The sequence below is a fragment of the Erythrolamprus reginae genome, chromosome 3, assembly GCF_031021105.1.
Source record: "Erythrolamprus reginae isolate rEryReg1 chromosome 3, rEryReg1.hap1, whole genome shotgun sequence".
Classification (NCBI taxonomy): Eukaryota; Metazoa; Chordata; class Lepidosauria; order Squamata; family Dipsadidae; genus Erythrolamprus; species Erythrolamprus reginae.
The window spans coordinates 144,693,091-144,708,448 of NC_091952.1; the positions used below are offsets into that span (position 1 = coordinate 144,693,091).

General features: G+C 44.3%; 2 protein-coding genes across 2 annotated transcripts in view; both read right to left on the bottom strand.

Moving 5' to 3' along the window:
- On the bottom strand, positions 1-5,977 carry LOC139165414 (protocadherin beta-16-like). Its single transcript, XM_070748597.1, has 2 exons — positions 3,641-5,977; positions 1-348 (listed from the first exon to the last, which is right to left on the bottom strand). The coding sequence occupies exons 1-2, from the start codon at positions 5,975-5,977 to the stop codon at positions 1-3; spliced, it is 2,685 nt and encodes an 894-aa protein (XP_070604698.1).
- A 9,025-nt stretch (positions 5,978-15,002) lies between these two features.
- LOC139165415 (protocadherin beta-16-like) overlaps positions 15,003-15,358 on the bottom strand; it is a 32,245-nt gene continuing 31,889 nt past the window's right edge. Inside the window, exon 3 of the mRNA XM_070748598.1 lies at positions 15,003-15,068. Coding sequence (XP_070604699.1) covers positions 15,003-15,068 — 66 coding nt within the window. The remainder of the gene's footprint in view (positions 15,069-15,358) is intronic.

A 15,358-nucleotide genomic window follows, 5' to 3' on the forward strand; every position in this document is an offset into this window, starting at 1 on the left:
TCAAACAAACATCATAATGGAAAGTCTTGGAAAGGTCTGTGAATCAGCACACTTCTTTGGAATATCAGAATTGGCAGGTGGGAAGTGGGGAACGGTCACAGTAAAATGGCTTTGGGGGTCTTTCTTGAACACTTTGACCACAATAAACACAAAAATGCAGACCAGGAACACAAAGGAGACTGCAGCCAAGCAGATCACCAAATATTTGGTCAAGGTTTTATCTTCTTCCGGTTCTTGCACACTGACATCCACCCTCCTCAGAAAGGGATCCGAAAAGCCATCCACAAGAAGAACATTAAGTAACACTGTGCTGGTCTGTGGAGGAAGACCACTTTCTCTGACCAGGATCTGTTTATTTGTGTCTCGCACATTCAGGGCTTTTCCTGGTTTTCACTTCCCCATTCTGTGCTTCTATGTTGAAAAGGACTGGGTCCATGACCTTCAGCAATTCATAGGAAAGCCAAGAATTTTGGCCAGAATCTATGTCCACTGCAACCATCTTGGTGATCTTAGAGCCGGCCTTGGATGACTACTGACTAGGTGGGGCCAGAGGGCACAGCATTTGACAGATGTGGGGTGCCTCTGCCGCTGCTGGGGCCATTTGGAGAGGAGATTCGAGCCACCTGGCGCATTTCCTGGCTCCGGTAGGAGACGCACCTGCTGGCCCACCACAGCTAGAGTGGGACAGGGGCGGTTAGAGCATGCAGAGCATTGGGTGTGAGCAAGCGCAAGAAGCAGCTTGGAGAGGTGGCCGCTGCCTGCCATGCCCACCTGCCAGACCTGCCCTGGAGCATTTTTTACTGCTGGCCTCTGCGACGGCAGCGTCATCTGTCAGTTCTGAGTCAGTCGAGGTGACTGGGGCACGTACTTGTCCACCTGTCTGGGAAGAGTTTGATCTGGTGACACCTGATGAAGTGGACAAGGCCATTGGAGCTGTGAGTTCTGCCACCTGTTTACTGGATCCGTGTCCCTCCTGGTTGGTTTCGGCCAGCAGGGAGGTGACGCGGAGCTGGGCCCAGGAGATTACCAACGCTTCCTTGGGGAGGGGAGTTTTTCCATCACTCTATAAAGAAGCGCTCGTGCGCCCCCTCCTCAAGAAGCCCTCCCTGGACCCAGCTGTGCTTAACAACTATCATCCAGTCTCCAACCTTCCCTTTATGGGGAAGGTTGTCGAGAAGGTGGTGGCACTCCAGCTCCAGCGGTCCTTGGAAGAAGCCGATTATCTAGGTCCCCAGCAGTCGGGTTTCAGGCCCGGTTACAGCACGGAAACCGCTTTGGTCGCGTTGATGGATGATCTCTGGCGGGCCCGGGACAGGGGTTTATCCTCTGTCCTGGTGCTCCTTGACCTCTCAGCGGCTTTCGATATCATCGACCATGGTATCCTTCTGCACCGTCTGGAGGGGTTGGGGGTGGGAGGCACTGTTCTTCAGTGGTTCTCCTCCTACCTCTCTGGCCGGTCGCAGTCGGTGTTAGTGGGGGGTCAGAGGTCGACTCCTAGGTTTCTCCCTTGTGGGGTGCCTCAGGGGTCAGTCCTCTCCCCCCTGCTATTCAACATCTACATGAAACCGCTGGGCGAGATCATCCAAGGACATGGGGTGAGGTATCATCAATATGCGGATGATACCCAGCTTTACATCTCCACCCCATGCCCAGTCAACGAAGCGGTGGAAGTGATGTGCCGGTGCCTGGAGGCTGTTGGGGCCTGGATGGGTGTCAACAGACTCAATCTCAACCCGGATAAGACGGAGTGGCTGTGGGTTTTGCCTCCCAAGGACAACTCCATCTGTCCGTCCATCACCCTGGGGGGGGGGAATTATTGACCCCCTCAGAGAGGGTCCGCAACTTGGGCGTCCTCCTCGATCCACAGCTCACCTTAAAAAAACATCTCTCAGCTGTGGCGAGGGGGGCGTTTGCCCAGGTTCGCCTGGTGCACCAGTTGCGGCCCTATTTGGACCGGGACTCATTGCTCACAGTCACTAATGCCATCATCACCTCGAGGTTCGACTACTGTAATGCTCTCTACATGGGGCTACCTTTGAAAAGTGTTCGGAAACTTCAGATCGTGCAGAATGCAGCTGCGAGAGCAGTCATGGGCTTACCTAGGTATGCCCATGTTTCACCATCACTCCGTAGTCTGCATTGGCTGCCGATCAGTTTCCGGTCACAATTCAAAGTGTTGGTTATGACCTTTAAAGCCCTTCATGGCATTGGAACAGAATATCTCCGAGACCGCCTCCTGCCGCACGAATCCCAGCGACCGATTAGGTCCCACAGAGTGGGCCTTCTCCGGGTCTCGTCAACTAAACAATGTCGGTTGGCGGGCCCCAGGGGAAGAGCCTTCTCTGTGGCGGCACCGGCCCTCTGGAACCAACTCCCCCCGGAGATTAGAACTGCCCCTACTCTTCCTGCCTTCCGTAAACTCCTTAAAACCCACCTTTGCCATCAGGCATGGGGGAACTGAAACATCTTCCCCTGGGCATGTTTAATTTATATATGGTATGCTTGTGTGTATGTCTGTTAGTATATGGGGTCTTTTTTAAATCTTTAATATTTTAAATTGTCAGATTATTTATGATTTGTTTCCACGTGTTGTGAGCCGCCCCGAGTCTTCGGAGAGGGGCAGCATACAAATCTAAGTAATAAATAAATAAATAAAGTTCCAGCCCAGAGCTGCCAGCAGGAAAAAATGCTACAAAGCAGGCAGCGTCCACCTCTCCAAGCTGCTTCTTGAGCTGGCTCGGCCAGGAGAAGCGCCTGCTGCCCCACTGCAACCAGAGTGGGACTGGCTCGAATAGGCAGAGTACCGAGCACGTCTCCTAGCTGAGCCAGCGTAAGAAGCAGCTCGGAGAGGTGGCCACCAGCAGAAAAAAGCTCCAGGGCAGGCCTGGAGGGTGTGTGTGGCAGGCGGCAGCCACCTCTCTGAGCTGCTTCTTGCCCACGCTCTACCTGCTTGAGCCCCATGGCTGCCGGCAAAGGCTCTCCATTTAGTCCCATGGGGGAGCTGCCAGAAGGAAGAAATCTGGGACTGGAACACCTTTACCAGCAGCCATGGGGCTAGGTTCCTGCATGGTGGCGGCGGCGGTCCATCCCATCCGGGAGCTGCCAGCGGGAAGAAATCCTTTTCTTCCTGCAGGATTTCTTCCTGCTGGTAGCTCCCGGGCAGAACGGCTTCGGCCATGACTGTGCATGCACAGGAAATTGAAGAGCAGGCTAGGGAAGCTTTGCTAGTTGGCATTAGTCTAATCACGGACAATAGAAATGGAGTAAACAAAATAATCATAGTCTAGAGTTGGGCTTCATGCTGACAATGTCAGTACCAGGGGTTAGCAAGTAACGTCCATAATATTTAGTAGGACTACAGATTATTACTGGCCAAGCCATACCTTTTCCATATACGGAGCAAAGTGACATCAGTAAAAGATTGTAGCTACATTATAGGATGACTATGTTCATATAATGTACTCAGAATTAAACTCAATTGTTGCAATGCTCTAAATTACAAATTACTGAATATCATTTTATTTCAATTCAGCACATTGTCAAAATCCACCTCCAAATTAGTTTTCAAAACTAATTTAAAGAAAAGAATCTTTGTGAAATAATATGAAAAAATAAAATAAAATACTTAAAGGTAACTTACCTGTTCATGTAATTGGTTATCTGTATCCTGCTCAGAGATATCTTCACAACCAGAACTCTTGTGGTACCCGGGAATATTTACATCCCCCACAGAAAAGAGTGGAAAGAGAGGCCTGAGAAAATGGAACTCACTACTTAAAGATCCACCAGTCAAACAAACATCATAATGGTAAGTCTTTGAAAGTGATCCGGTCTGTGAATCAGCACAATTCTCTTGGGTATCAGCAATGGGAGGTGGGAAGTGAGGATGAGTAGCAGGAAATTGGCTTTGGCAATCCTTCTTGAACACTTTGACCACAATAAACACAACAATGCAGACCAGGAACACAAAGGAGACTGCAGCCAAGCAGATCACCAAATACTTGGTCAAGGTTTTATCTTCTTCTGGTTCTTGCATACTGACATCCACCTTCCTCAGGAAGGGATCTGAAAAGCCATCCACAAGAAGAACATTAAGCAACGCTGTGCTGGTCTGTGGAGGAAGACCATTGTCTTTGACCAGAATCACCAGCCTCTGCTTGTTTGTGTCTCGCTCATTCAAGGCTCTCCTGGTTTTCACTTCCCCATTCTGCGCCCCTATGCTGAAAAGGGCTGGGTCCGTGGCCTTCATCAATTCATAGGAAAGCCAAGAGTTTTGGCCAGAATCTGCATCCACTGCCACCACCTTGGTGACCAGATAACCAGCATCGGCTGACTTGGGAAGCAGCTCATTGCATGGGGATGTGTTGTTCTGGAGGGGATACAGGAAGAAAGGAGCATTGTCATTCTCATCTACAATGTGAATTCGGACAATCACTTCTGAGCTCAAGGAAGGAGAACCTCCATCAGATGCTCTTACAGTGACACTGAAGCCTCTTATCTGCTCATAGTCCAGGGATCGCAGGGCATACATTTTTCCAGTTTCAGAGTTGATTGTGATGGAAGAGGTCACCAGGCCATCACTCTTCCCAGGCAAAAGTGAGTAAGTCAACTTTGCATTGAGGTTTGTGTCCAGATCCAAAGCACGGACTGAGCCAATGAGGAAGCCTGGACTATTATTCTCCTGGATCTTCATGTCATATGAAGATTTTTCAAAAAGGGGAGGGTTATCATTGACATCGGAGAGCTGAATATTAATCAGTCTTGTTGAAGTGAGCCTAGGAGATCCCCAGTCAATGGCAGTGATGGTGATGTTGTATTCAGTGACAGTCTCTCTGTCTAGGGGACTTTGGAGCACAAGCTGATAAAAGTTGTTTGTGGTGGCTTTCAGCACAAAAGGGAGATTCATCTCAATGGAGCAGACCGTTTTGCTGTTGTCTCCAGAGTCGTGATCTCTCACACTGAAGAGGGCCACCACTTTCTCCAAAGCCAAATCCTCCTTTAAGATGCTGGTCAAAGATATGATGGACACTTCTGGAGGGTTGTCATTGACATCTTCAATGTCTATAAGTATCTTGCAGTGACCTGAAAGTCCTCCTCCGTCTGTTGCTCTGATATTTATGCTATAACTCCTTTCTTTTTCATAATCAATCTGTCCCGCAACAGTGATTTCTCCAGTCCTTTCATTTAAAAGGAACAAACTGTTTATTCTTTCAGACACTCGGTGGAATGAGTAGAGGATTTGTGCATTTAAACCCAAATCAAGATCTGTAGCTTCCACTTTACCCACAGCAGTGCCTTTAGGAAGGTTTTCCTTTATTTTTACCTTATATTCAGATTGGGAAAATTGAGGAGGGTTATCATTTATGTCCAGAATATCAATGTTAATTTGAACAGTGCCTGTGTTCTGTGGTACCCCACCATCAACAGCCATTAGAGTGATTTTGAGATGTGGCACCTTTTCTCTATCTAGTAATCTCTTTAGAACAAGATCCAGGTTGTTAATTCTGTCTTTGTTCCTTTGCACATGAAGCCAAAAATATTCATTGGTGCTGAGTGTATAGTTTTGGATGCTGTTTTCTCCTAGGTCCTCATCATCTGCAGATTCTAAGGGAATTGCCATATTTGTAGGAAGATTCTCAGGAATTTCTATCTCAAATTCGTTTTTAGAGAATTTGGGAGAATTGTCATTTATGTCCTCTATTACTATTTCAATATTGTATGATTCCAAAGGGTTATCAAGCACAATTTGAGATGTAAGTATACAAGTATCTGTTTGGCTGCACAGACTGTCCCGGTCAACTTTATCATTTATCAATATATCCCCAGTATGAATATCAAGGGAGAAATACTGCTTAGTGCTTTCAGAAATGAGATGGGCTTTGCGATCAATGAATTCTTGTACTTCCAGTTCCAAATCCTTCAACACATTAGCCACTTTAGAACCATTTTTGGTTTCTTCAGGTGTAGAATAGTACATTGAAATACATAATGCTCCAGGAAGATAAAGCAACCAAAAAAGATACATACCTTGTTTATTCCTAATGCATTGTTCCATGATTCAGGACTCTCTTTAACTCTTGAACAGAATATAAATCTCCTTACTTTCATCCAGTTTTTGTCTCTCAGAAAGAGCTAATTTCCTGCTGCTTTACCTCACAGCTTTCATCTTTTCATTGGTTAAAATCTCTTTGTCTTCTTGCAGAACCCTAACTTGTTTTTTCTTTTCCAGCTCACACCAAAATCTGAGTTCCCTGTAATATGTATGCCTATTCTGCCACCATGTGGCTGTCTGAAGAATCTGCCTCTAGGACTGCTTTCAAGAGACTCTTCAAAAGGCAGTAAAGGCCTTTACTGTTAAAGGCAATAAATCATAATTTTATAGGCTCTCCTACCTATTCAAAATATAAAGATCCTACAGGAAATGATGGCTCTTAATTGTTGAGATTCCAGTTACCTCATCCACAAAAAATAATAGCACATTGAGAGAGAGGGATACAACTCTAGCATTGCAATATAATTTTCCCTGAGGGTGCCCAGAAATAAATTGTTTAAATTATATCACAACAGAACAATAAGAGGAAAGGATTTACCAGTATGTTAATCCTCTCCATTTAGATTTAATTAATTTCAGTCACAGAAAAATATGAATAAAGTTTACAGTATACAGTGGTATCTCTACTTAAGAACTTAATTCATTCCGTGACCAGGTTCTTAAGTAGAAACGTTCTTAAATAGAAGCAATTTTTCCCATAGGAATCAATGTAAAAGCAAATAATGTGTGCAAACCCATTAGGAAAAAAATAAAAGCTCGGAATTTGGGTGGAAAGAAGAGGAGGAAGAAGAAGGGGAGGACAGTCGCTGCCGAAGGAAGAAGGTGAGGTGAGGGGAATCAAAAAAATCCAAAACTTTAAGGCTTAAAAAAAAAAAGAGGGACTCTGAGGCGGCGAGGAGGAGCACGCCAATGCACCCGGCATGAAGCTGCCTCCCATACTGCCTCTTCCTTCCCATGCTGAAGGGCTCCCCTCTCCTCTTGCTTGCTCGCTTTGTAGCCGGCGTCTTTCCTTTGTTGTGATGACTCCTCGGCTGCCCAGAGCGAAGGGGCCATTTCTTTTCTCTGGGTGCTGGCAGAGATTTATTCCCTGTCCAAGTGCCCAGAGAAAGGAAAATGCTCCGTTTGCTCTGGACTGCCAAAGTCTCCTTAAGCACCACCAAAAGGCTCCTCTGGCAGCCCAAATGGCTGCAATTAAAGGGGGAATGGCAGGAAACTGGCCGGACCTTTGTGCCGCTCTCAAATTTCCTGGGAAATTTTTCTGGGCTCAGGTTCTTAAGTAGAAAATGGTTCTTAAGAAGAAGCAAAAAAATCTTGAACACCCAGTTCTTATCTAGAAAAGTTCTTTAGAGGTGTTCTTAATAACTGTATATAACTGTAGGGAATCCTTATTTTGAAATTTTATTTCATTAAAATGTATTACTAGATTTTTAATGTTAAAAACAGTATTAGACTTGGCTAAATAATTTATTTTCCTTTACATGACCATAACTATATTAGAAATGAATTGAAGTTGATAGCTTCAACTTGGTAGATGGAAATATTTATACTGAAAAGCAAAGAAGATCTAAGATTTTGCGGTCCTCTGGAATGCGGAAGAAGGCTGTTGATAAAACCAAAGTCTGATGTCACTCTAATGATAATGCAATTTTTTAGGAAATGTATATATTATTATGTACTGACATTTTTTCCACTACACAACAGAATAACACAGTTGGAAGAGACCCTGGAGGTCTTGTAACCCATCCCTTACTGAAGCAGAAAGTATCATTTCATAAAAATGGATGTCCAATTTCTTCATAAAAACCTCCAGTGTTGGAGAATCCACAATTTCTGAAAATAAGTTGTTCCACTGATTAATTTTTCTAACCATCAGAAATTTCTTCTTAATTTCTAGGTTTATTTCTCTCCTTCTTTAGTTTCTACTCATTGCTTCTTGTCCTGTTTTCTTTGTAGCAGCCCTTAGAAATTGGAAAAATATAAGAGAGGGGGTGGTATTGAACCAAAAGTAGTACTAGACAAAATATTACTGGGCCCAGAGGAGAAATTGATTAAAAAATTGTATTGCTACTTATTAGATTACAAAATGGAAGCTGAACAAGTGAAGGAAAATATGATTAAGTGGGCTCAGGACTTTGGTTATACCATTAATCTAAATGAATGGCAATAGTTGTGGAGCGGAAACAAAAAGTTAATATTAGCGACAGCTTATAAAGAAAAATGGTACAAGATGCATTTTAGATGAAATATAACCAAGGGTGGGCAGCAGGCAAGATGGGGTGGAATACAGTTCCACCGGCAGAAATGAAGATGCATGCACAGCTCCAGCTGATCGGCGCCTGTCACTTCCTGGATTACTGGTCTCGGCTCAGCTCTCCTTTTTTCCCCTGCTGCTTCTACTGTTGCTGCTGTGCTCCTTGCTTTTTTCCTCTTTCCTCCTCCTGGCCTCGGACGAGCTTCCCTCTCTCCTGCCCAGCTCCCCTCCAGCCTCACACGGCCACCTCCTGCCTGAGGTGCAAGCAGAAGGTGTGAGAGGGAACGGCACTGGCAGCATTTATGCTTCTGGCAGCACCCGTTCACCTAGCTACCCAGCCTGAGGCGGGGGGTGACCCAGGAACGAGAGCATGGGAAACATGAAGCAAATTGTCACCTCAGCCAGTGACACTGGGAAGGCTGAAATGAAGGACTTAACAGTTCACTTGAACGATGATGATCGTTCAAGCCACTCCCACTTGATCACATGGCCGAGAAGCCACTCCTATCCAGTCACATGACCATTAAGCCACACCTACAAAATAAGTCACACCTACAGTGTGGCAGTAAAAAAATTGGCTGCCCATTACTGCATATAACCCCCACGCAACTAGCTAAAATAGACAAAAAGTGTTCACCCAGATATTGTAGATGTAATAAAGAATTTGGATCATATTATCACATGTGGTAGAGTTGTGAGAAAATTAAGAGATATTGATGGAAAATTCAGACTTGGCTAGTGTTGTACATACTCCTGGTCAGTTGGAGGATGATGAAGATATTGAGGACTCGGATTCAGATAATGGTTATGCATTAGTGGGGGGCCTGGGGTTACAGGTAATAGAACAGGTGGGAGGCCAGCCACAGGATGGGGCTATGAGTTCAGGATCTAGCGAGGGAGAATCAGATGCTCGCTGGGTTAACCCTAAATTCAGAAGGGCCAAAAACGTAGAGAACAGGTGTCTGGAATAAGATATTAAGGAGAAGAATGGGTTAATTACTGTAGTGATGTATTTGGCACATCAGGGGGTCAGTGGGGAAGAAGGGTGGAGTTTCAACGTTGCCGAAGAGAAAAATGGAGGTTTTTCTTGCCGCTCCCAAGTAAGCAAAAGTATTCTGTGTTGATTAACAGTCAGGGCTGCTGTTTTAGAAATCATGCTGTTAGGAAAATAAAAATTGTTAAGTGCAGAAGGAGAAGGAATGTGAGAAATGCAGTAAAGGGAGATAACAGACCAACAGGTGTATTTGAATTCCAGAAGAGCAGAGAAATAACTGGAGTTTTTTTATTCATGAAATAATGCATTTAATAAGAGTTATTTGTAATTGCTAAATTTCTACCAAAAACCAGAACAGTGTTGAAACTCCCATGTCTTTGAATTAATTAAGAAATTCAACCAGCCAGCTCAGGATGGCCAATTTAGCTAATGATGTTCAACTTTTAGCACAAACAGTGACTGCTTTACAAGCGCAAATCATCGCATTACAAAATCAAGGCCTCCCCCCACGCAACCACAAATAATCATTCAACCAAGGCCAAAGATTTACTTAGCTAAGCCATCCGTTTTTACAGGGGCAAGAGATAAACTTGACGTATTTCTACAAGAATGTCAGAATATTTTTAACGCATCTCCTGAGGACTTTGCTAGGGATGCTATGAAAGTCTCTTTCATGATAAGCCTGTGTAAAGGTGCTGCATTTGAGTGGGCAAAATTATGCTGCATTTCGCCAGAGGTTTGAACAAGAATTTCAAGACCCTATGCGTGTACAAAACGCTATCACTCAGTTACGCAAATGGCACATGGGCAATAAGACCATCTCGAAGTATATCTCCAACTTCTGGAAACTAGTCACACCCCTGAATTGGAATGAGAAAGCCCTTATGTATGTTCCAAAATGGCCTGAAACCCGAATTGTGCATGAGATGACACGCCAACCAACGCCTAACATGTTAAATGAACTCTACGAGACCTATTTGACCATCAAGACTAAATTCTCATCTGCCCAGGACCATGCTGCCAGATATGAAAACCAGTTTGGAGACAGAACCAAACCAGTGCCAACTCCATGCCAAAGATTCCAAAACAACGGTTTCAACTCCGTGCCAAGACGTCCCTTCCAGATACCAACAGACACAGGAAACCGACCAGCAGTCATTGCTCGAGAGGAACCAATGGATCTCATATGGCCAGACCTCGCCTGAGTGAAGCCGAGAGAGCCAAACGTTGAGCAGAAGGCCTATGCATGTATTGTGGAGAGGCTGGACACATGATAACTACTTGCCTTCAGAGAAGACGTCTCACTTCGTCCACTCCAGTCTCGAAAACCACACCCGTGTTTCAGGTGCAGGCTACATTGCCGGGAAACTACCAGAGCCCAGCCTAAAGCAAACCTTAGGCCGGGCAGGCACCAAACCAAATGACGATGATAAGACAGAGGAAACAAGACCGTCAAGACACCTGACCTTAGCCACTAAGGTGAACTTAGGGAAAAAAAACCCAAACCCTCCCTGCTATTGCCTTAGTGGATTCTGGAGCCACCACCAACTTCATGGATGAGACCTTTGCTCATTCTCATGCCATGCCATTGTGCCCTGTCACACCTCCTATTATTGTTGAAACCATCGACAGCCGAGTTCTCTTGTCTGGACCAATCAAATTCCAGACCCAACTACTTACCTTAACCATTGAACACCACGAAGAACCTATTCAATTTTATGTCACCAGAGGCCTCCAATTTCCTATGGTCCTTGGCTTAGCATGGCTCAGAACCCACAATCCCAATATCATGTGGTCCCAAAACCGGATTTCCTTCCCAAGTCTACAATGCATTGACCACATCCGTCCACCATTTACTACTCCACTTCCTGCCCAACTTGCCTGCACCCTCCCTCCAGAGATTGCTGACTTCACTGACGTTTTTGATGAGAAAGAAGCAGACCAGTTACCCCCCCCACCGACCCTACAACTGTAACATTGACTTCTTACCCGATGCCAAACTCCCTGCTGGATGCCTCTATTCAATGTCTCAACCCGAATCAGCTGCCTTAAAAAACTTTATTGACCAGAACCTTGCCAGAGGTTTCATCACTCTCCGCCCCAGTACTTCACCACTCTCCGCCCCAGTACTTTTTGTCAAAAGAAAAGCGGAGACCTTAGACTTTGCTGTGACTATTGTAAACTCAATTCCATTACCATTTGCAACCACTACCCTGTCCCTTTAATCTTGGAACTCATGGACCACCTCCCTACAGCAACCATTTTCACCAAAATCAACTTATGAGGTGCCTACAACCTCACTCGCATCCGTCAAGGCGATGAATGGAAGACCGCCTTCGCCACCCACTACGGCCATTTTGAATTCACTGTCATGCCTTTTGGACTTACCAATGCCCCTGCAGTATTCCAACATTTTATGAATGACATCTTTAAAGACCTTATTGACGACTTCATGATTGTCTACATTTTGATATATTCTCCTTCACCAGAAACTCACCTACACCACTTACGACAAGTACTCCAATGCCTCTGACAACACCACCTGTATGCAAAGTTTTTCAAACAGCCATCAACTTCTTAGGCCATGTCATTTCACCGAGCCTTCATCCCTAACTTCGCCACCTTGACTGCTCCCCTCACTTGCCTTCTCCAGAAAAAGTTCCATTCCAATGGGGCACCGAAGAACAACAAGCCTTTCTTAATCTCAAAAAAGCTTTCATGCAAGAACCTATTCTCCAATACCCTGATCCCCACCATCCATTTATCGTCGAAGCCGATGCCTCCGATGTTGGAGTAGGAGCTGTACTTCTCTGGGACAACACACAAGCCGACGCACTCTCTCACAAACCTGAATACACCAACAACCACAAACCTGCACCGCTTCGTACCATTCTGTCTCTAGCGTCGATCGCAGCCACCCACACTACGGTAGATCTTCACGAAATAATTTGGGGAGCGCAATGCCAGGACCCCTTTCTCACCCAAAGGAAACAGGATCTAGAACCTGATTCTCCATGGACCATCGCTGACGACTTGCTCCACTACCGTGACCTGCTCTATGTTCCCGCAGGTCCACTCCGAGGTCTCATCCTCAACCAGTGTCACGATAATCCCGCCGCTGGCCATTTTGGTCTCTTCAAAACCCTATGCCTCATTTCTCGTACCTTTTGGTAGCCCAGACTCCGCCATGATGTCAGTACCTATGTTAACTTGTGTATCCGTTGTCGCCAAGCAGTCACCGGGATTATTGCAACCTTTACCTACACTTGAAAGACCCTGGGGTACCATTTCTATGGACTTCCTCACCTGCTTATCTGTTTCCTAAGGGTTCGCTGCTATATTTGTAGTAGTGGACATGTTAACCAAGATGGCTCATTTCATCCCTTGTCATCGAATTCCTACAGCCAAAATCACAGCTCACCTATTTATCCAAAACATCTTCCGCCTCCACGGATTACCCGACACCATCATCTCCGACCGCGGTCCACAATTCACTGCTCAGTTTTGGAAAGAACTCATGACCTCTCTCCAAGTCAAGATTTCCCTGGCACTTACCCAAACCGATGGGGGCACCGAAAAAGTTATTGGCATCCTGCAACAATACCTCCGTTGTTTTGTTCACGACAGACAAAAGGATTGGTCCAAATATATCTCTGTAGCTGAGTTCGCCTTTAATAACTCTGAACATACCACTATGCAGACCACACTGTTCTGCGCCACCTACGGGTTCCATCCCTGTTTGTTTCCGCTCACTCCTGCTGATTTGCCGTTTCCACGTGCTGGTGATTTTCTCAACGAGTAACGTGCCGTTCACCAACTCGTCCAAAGAAGACTACAAACGCTTTGCCGACTGTTCCCGCAGAGACACTCCCTCATTAACTGTTGGCGATCAAGTTTGGCTTTCTACCAAATACCTTTCTTCTGAACCTCACCGCAATCTGGATCAACGTTTTATTGGGCCTTTCCCTGTTGAAAAGGTCATCAATCCTGTCACATACCGTTTGACTCTACCTTCTTCCATGTGGGTGCATCCTGTTTTTCATTGCTCACTATTGCTGCAGTCTCCCCTGACTCTCCACTTCGGGCCCCACTCCCGGGCCCTGCCGGTCCTGCTCCCTCCCATCCAGACATCACCCTTTGCATTCCACTACAATGCTTGGACATTACTAGCATCCGGGACTCTCGTTGGCTCAACGACAGTCTCCAATACCAGGTGGAATGGTCCGGAGGCGGGCCTGACTCAACTGTTTGGATGGATGCTCATGACATTGATGCTCCTGGTTTGATTGCTAATTTTCATGTTAATTTCCCTGATAAACCTCACCCTAATTTTCCTCAAGGGGAGCGGAGGGACCCTGAGCAGGGGGATGGTGTTGTACATATTCCTAGTCAGTTGGAGAATGATGAAGATATTGAGGACTCGGATTCAGATAGTGGTTATGAATTAGTGGTTATGAATTTTAGAAATCATGCTGTTAGGAAAATAAATCTTGTTAAGTGGAGAAGGAGAAGGAATGTGAGAAATGCAGTTAAGGGAGATAACGGACCAACAAATAAGTGCCTGTATGAAATGTGTTTGAATTCCAAAAGAGCAGAGAAATAAGTGGAGTTTCTTTATTCATGAAATAATGCATTTAATAAGAGCTATTTGTAATTGCTAAATTTCTACCAGAAACCAGAACAGCTAGAAGAGAGAAAAATAGAAAAGAAGCCCAAACTTTTTCTGTTAGGTATAGCCAGTGAAAACTTTGATAAAAACCTATTGTTTTTAACCCTTCATATAACAACAGCAGCGAGAATAGTGCTCGCACAATATTGGAAAAATGAAACTATGCCTATTGAGGAAAATATAATTGAAAAAACAACAATGTGTGCAGAAATGGAAATAAAAAGTACAGATGAGAGCATACTAATTGTTGGAATAGGTTCTATGATTGGATGGGAAAAAAGCAAAAAGCAAAAAAAGGAGTTAATAAATGTTAGAAAATTTGGAGAGTAAATGTCAGAGGATTGGTCATAAAAGGAAAAAGATATATCTGAATAAGATCATTGCTAAGATTTGATGTATATTATGTAAATATAATCCATGTAATAGAAAATAAGCACTGTTAGAATTGTATTACAGGCATGTCACAAATTGTCCAACTTTTATTTTAATGTTTTTTGTGTTTTGCTGTTTGTGTTTCGTGTGTTACAAATAAAGTTTATTTTTAATTTAAAAAAAATTAAAAATTGGAACACTTCTTTCATGTCACTCCTGCTCCTGTTCCCTACACCTCTATTCCCTACTCTTTTATTAAATTTGATATACTCAATTCCCGCAACCATTCTTTGTATGTTTTTAGCCTCCAGTACCCTAATCATCTTGTGTTGCTCTTCTTTGTACTTATTTTAGAGTATCAACACCTTTTTCATATTGTTGTGACCAAAATTGAATGCAATGTTCCAAGTGTGCTCTTACCAGAGCATTATAGAGTGGTATTAATATTTGATTTGATCTTGATTCCAGATCATCCTATCCTATCTTATCCTATCTTATTGCTCTGATAATTAAGCCTTGTATTGCATGTCTTTTTTATGGCTGCCGCACACAGCTAGCTAATATTTAAGTGACTAGGAGTCCAAGAGTCCTCTTGCAGTTATTACTATTGAGCCAGGTTCACTATTCTATATCTGTGCATTTGGTAGCCCAGAATATGCAGACTTCAGTTGTGTGACACCATTTGAACAAGGATGAGTGATTTTATGTAATTCTGTTTTTCTGCCACGTGCTAAAAGTAAATGGAAGATTACGTTTAGAGCTGGAGATTATTGCAAACTGCTCCTTCATAGTCCTTTTCTGAAGTGATGGGGGGCATCAGTTTACTCCCTGGACTTTCACTTTACTAGGCAAAACGTTTAGTGAATTTTTTGGGTCAATATATGCAGATTTACTTATACAAAGATTTGTATAAGATGTATAAAGATGTTCATATGACCAGCATCTAAAAGTACTCAAATCATGATCAGTATAAACATATTGCCTACCTGTTTAAAAATGGCTCTGTATTTTCAAATAATA

What these genes read in the sequence shown, in the direction of transcription:
- LOC139165414 (XM_070748597.1), bottom strand. Translation starts at nt 5,977, where the DNA reads ATGTACTATTCTACACCTGAAGAAACCAAAAATGGTTCTAAAGTGGCT. An exon ending in ATAACCAATTACATGAACAG is followed by an intron (nt 349 to 3,640) that starts GTAAGTTACCTT and finishes ACAAATAAACAG; the next exon opens with ATCCTGGTCAGAGAAAGTGG.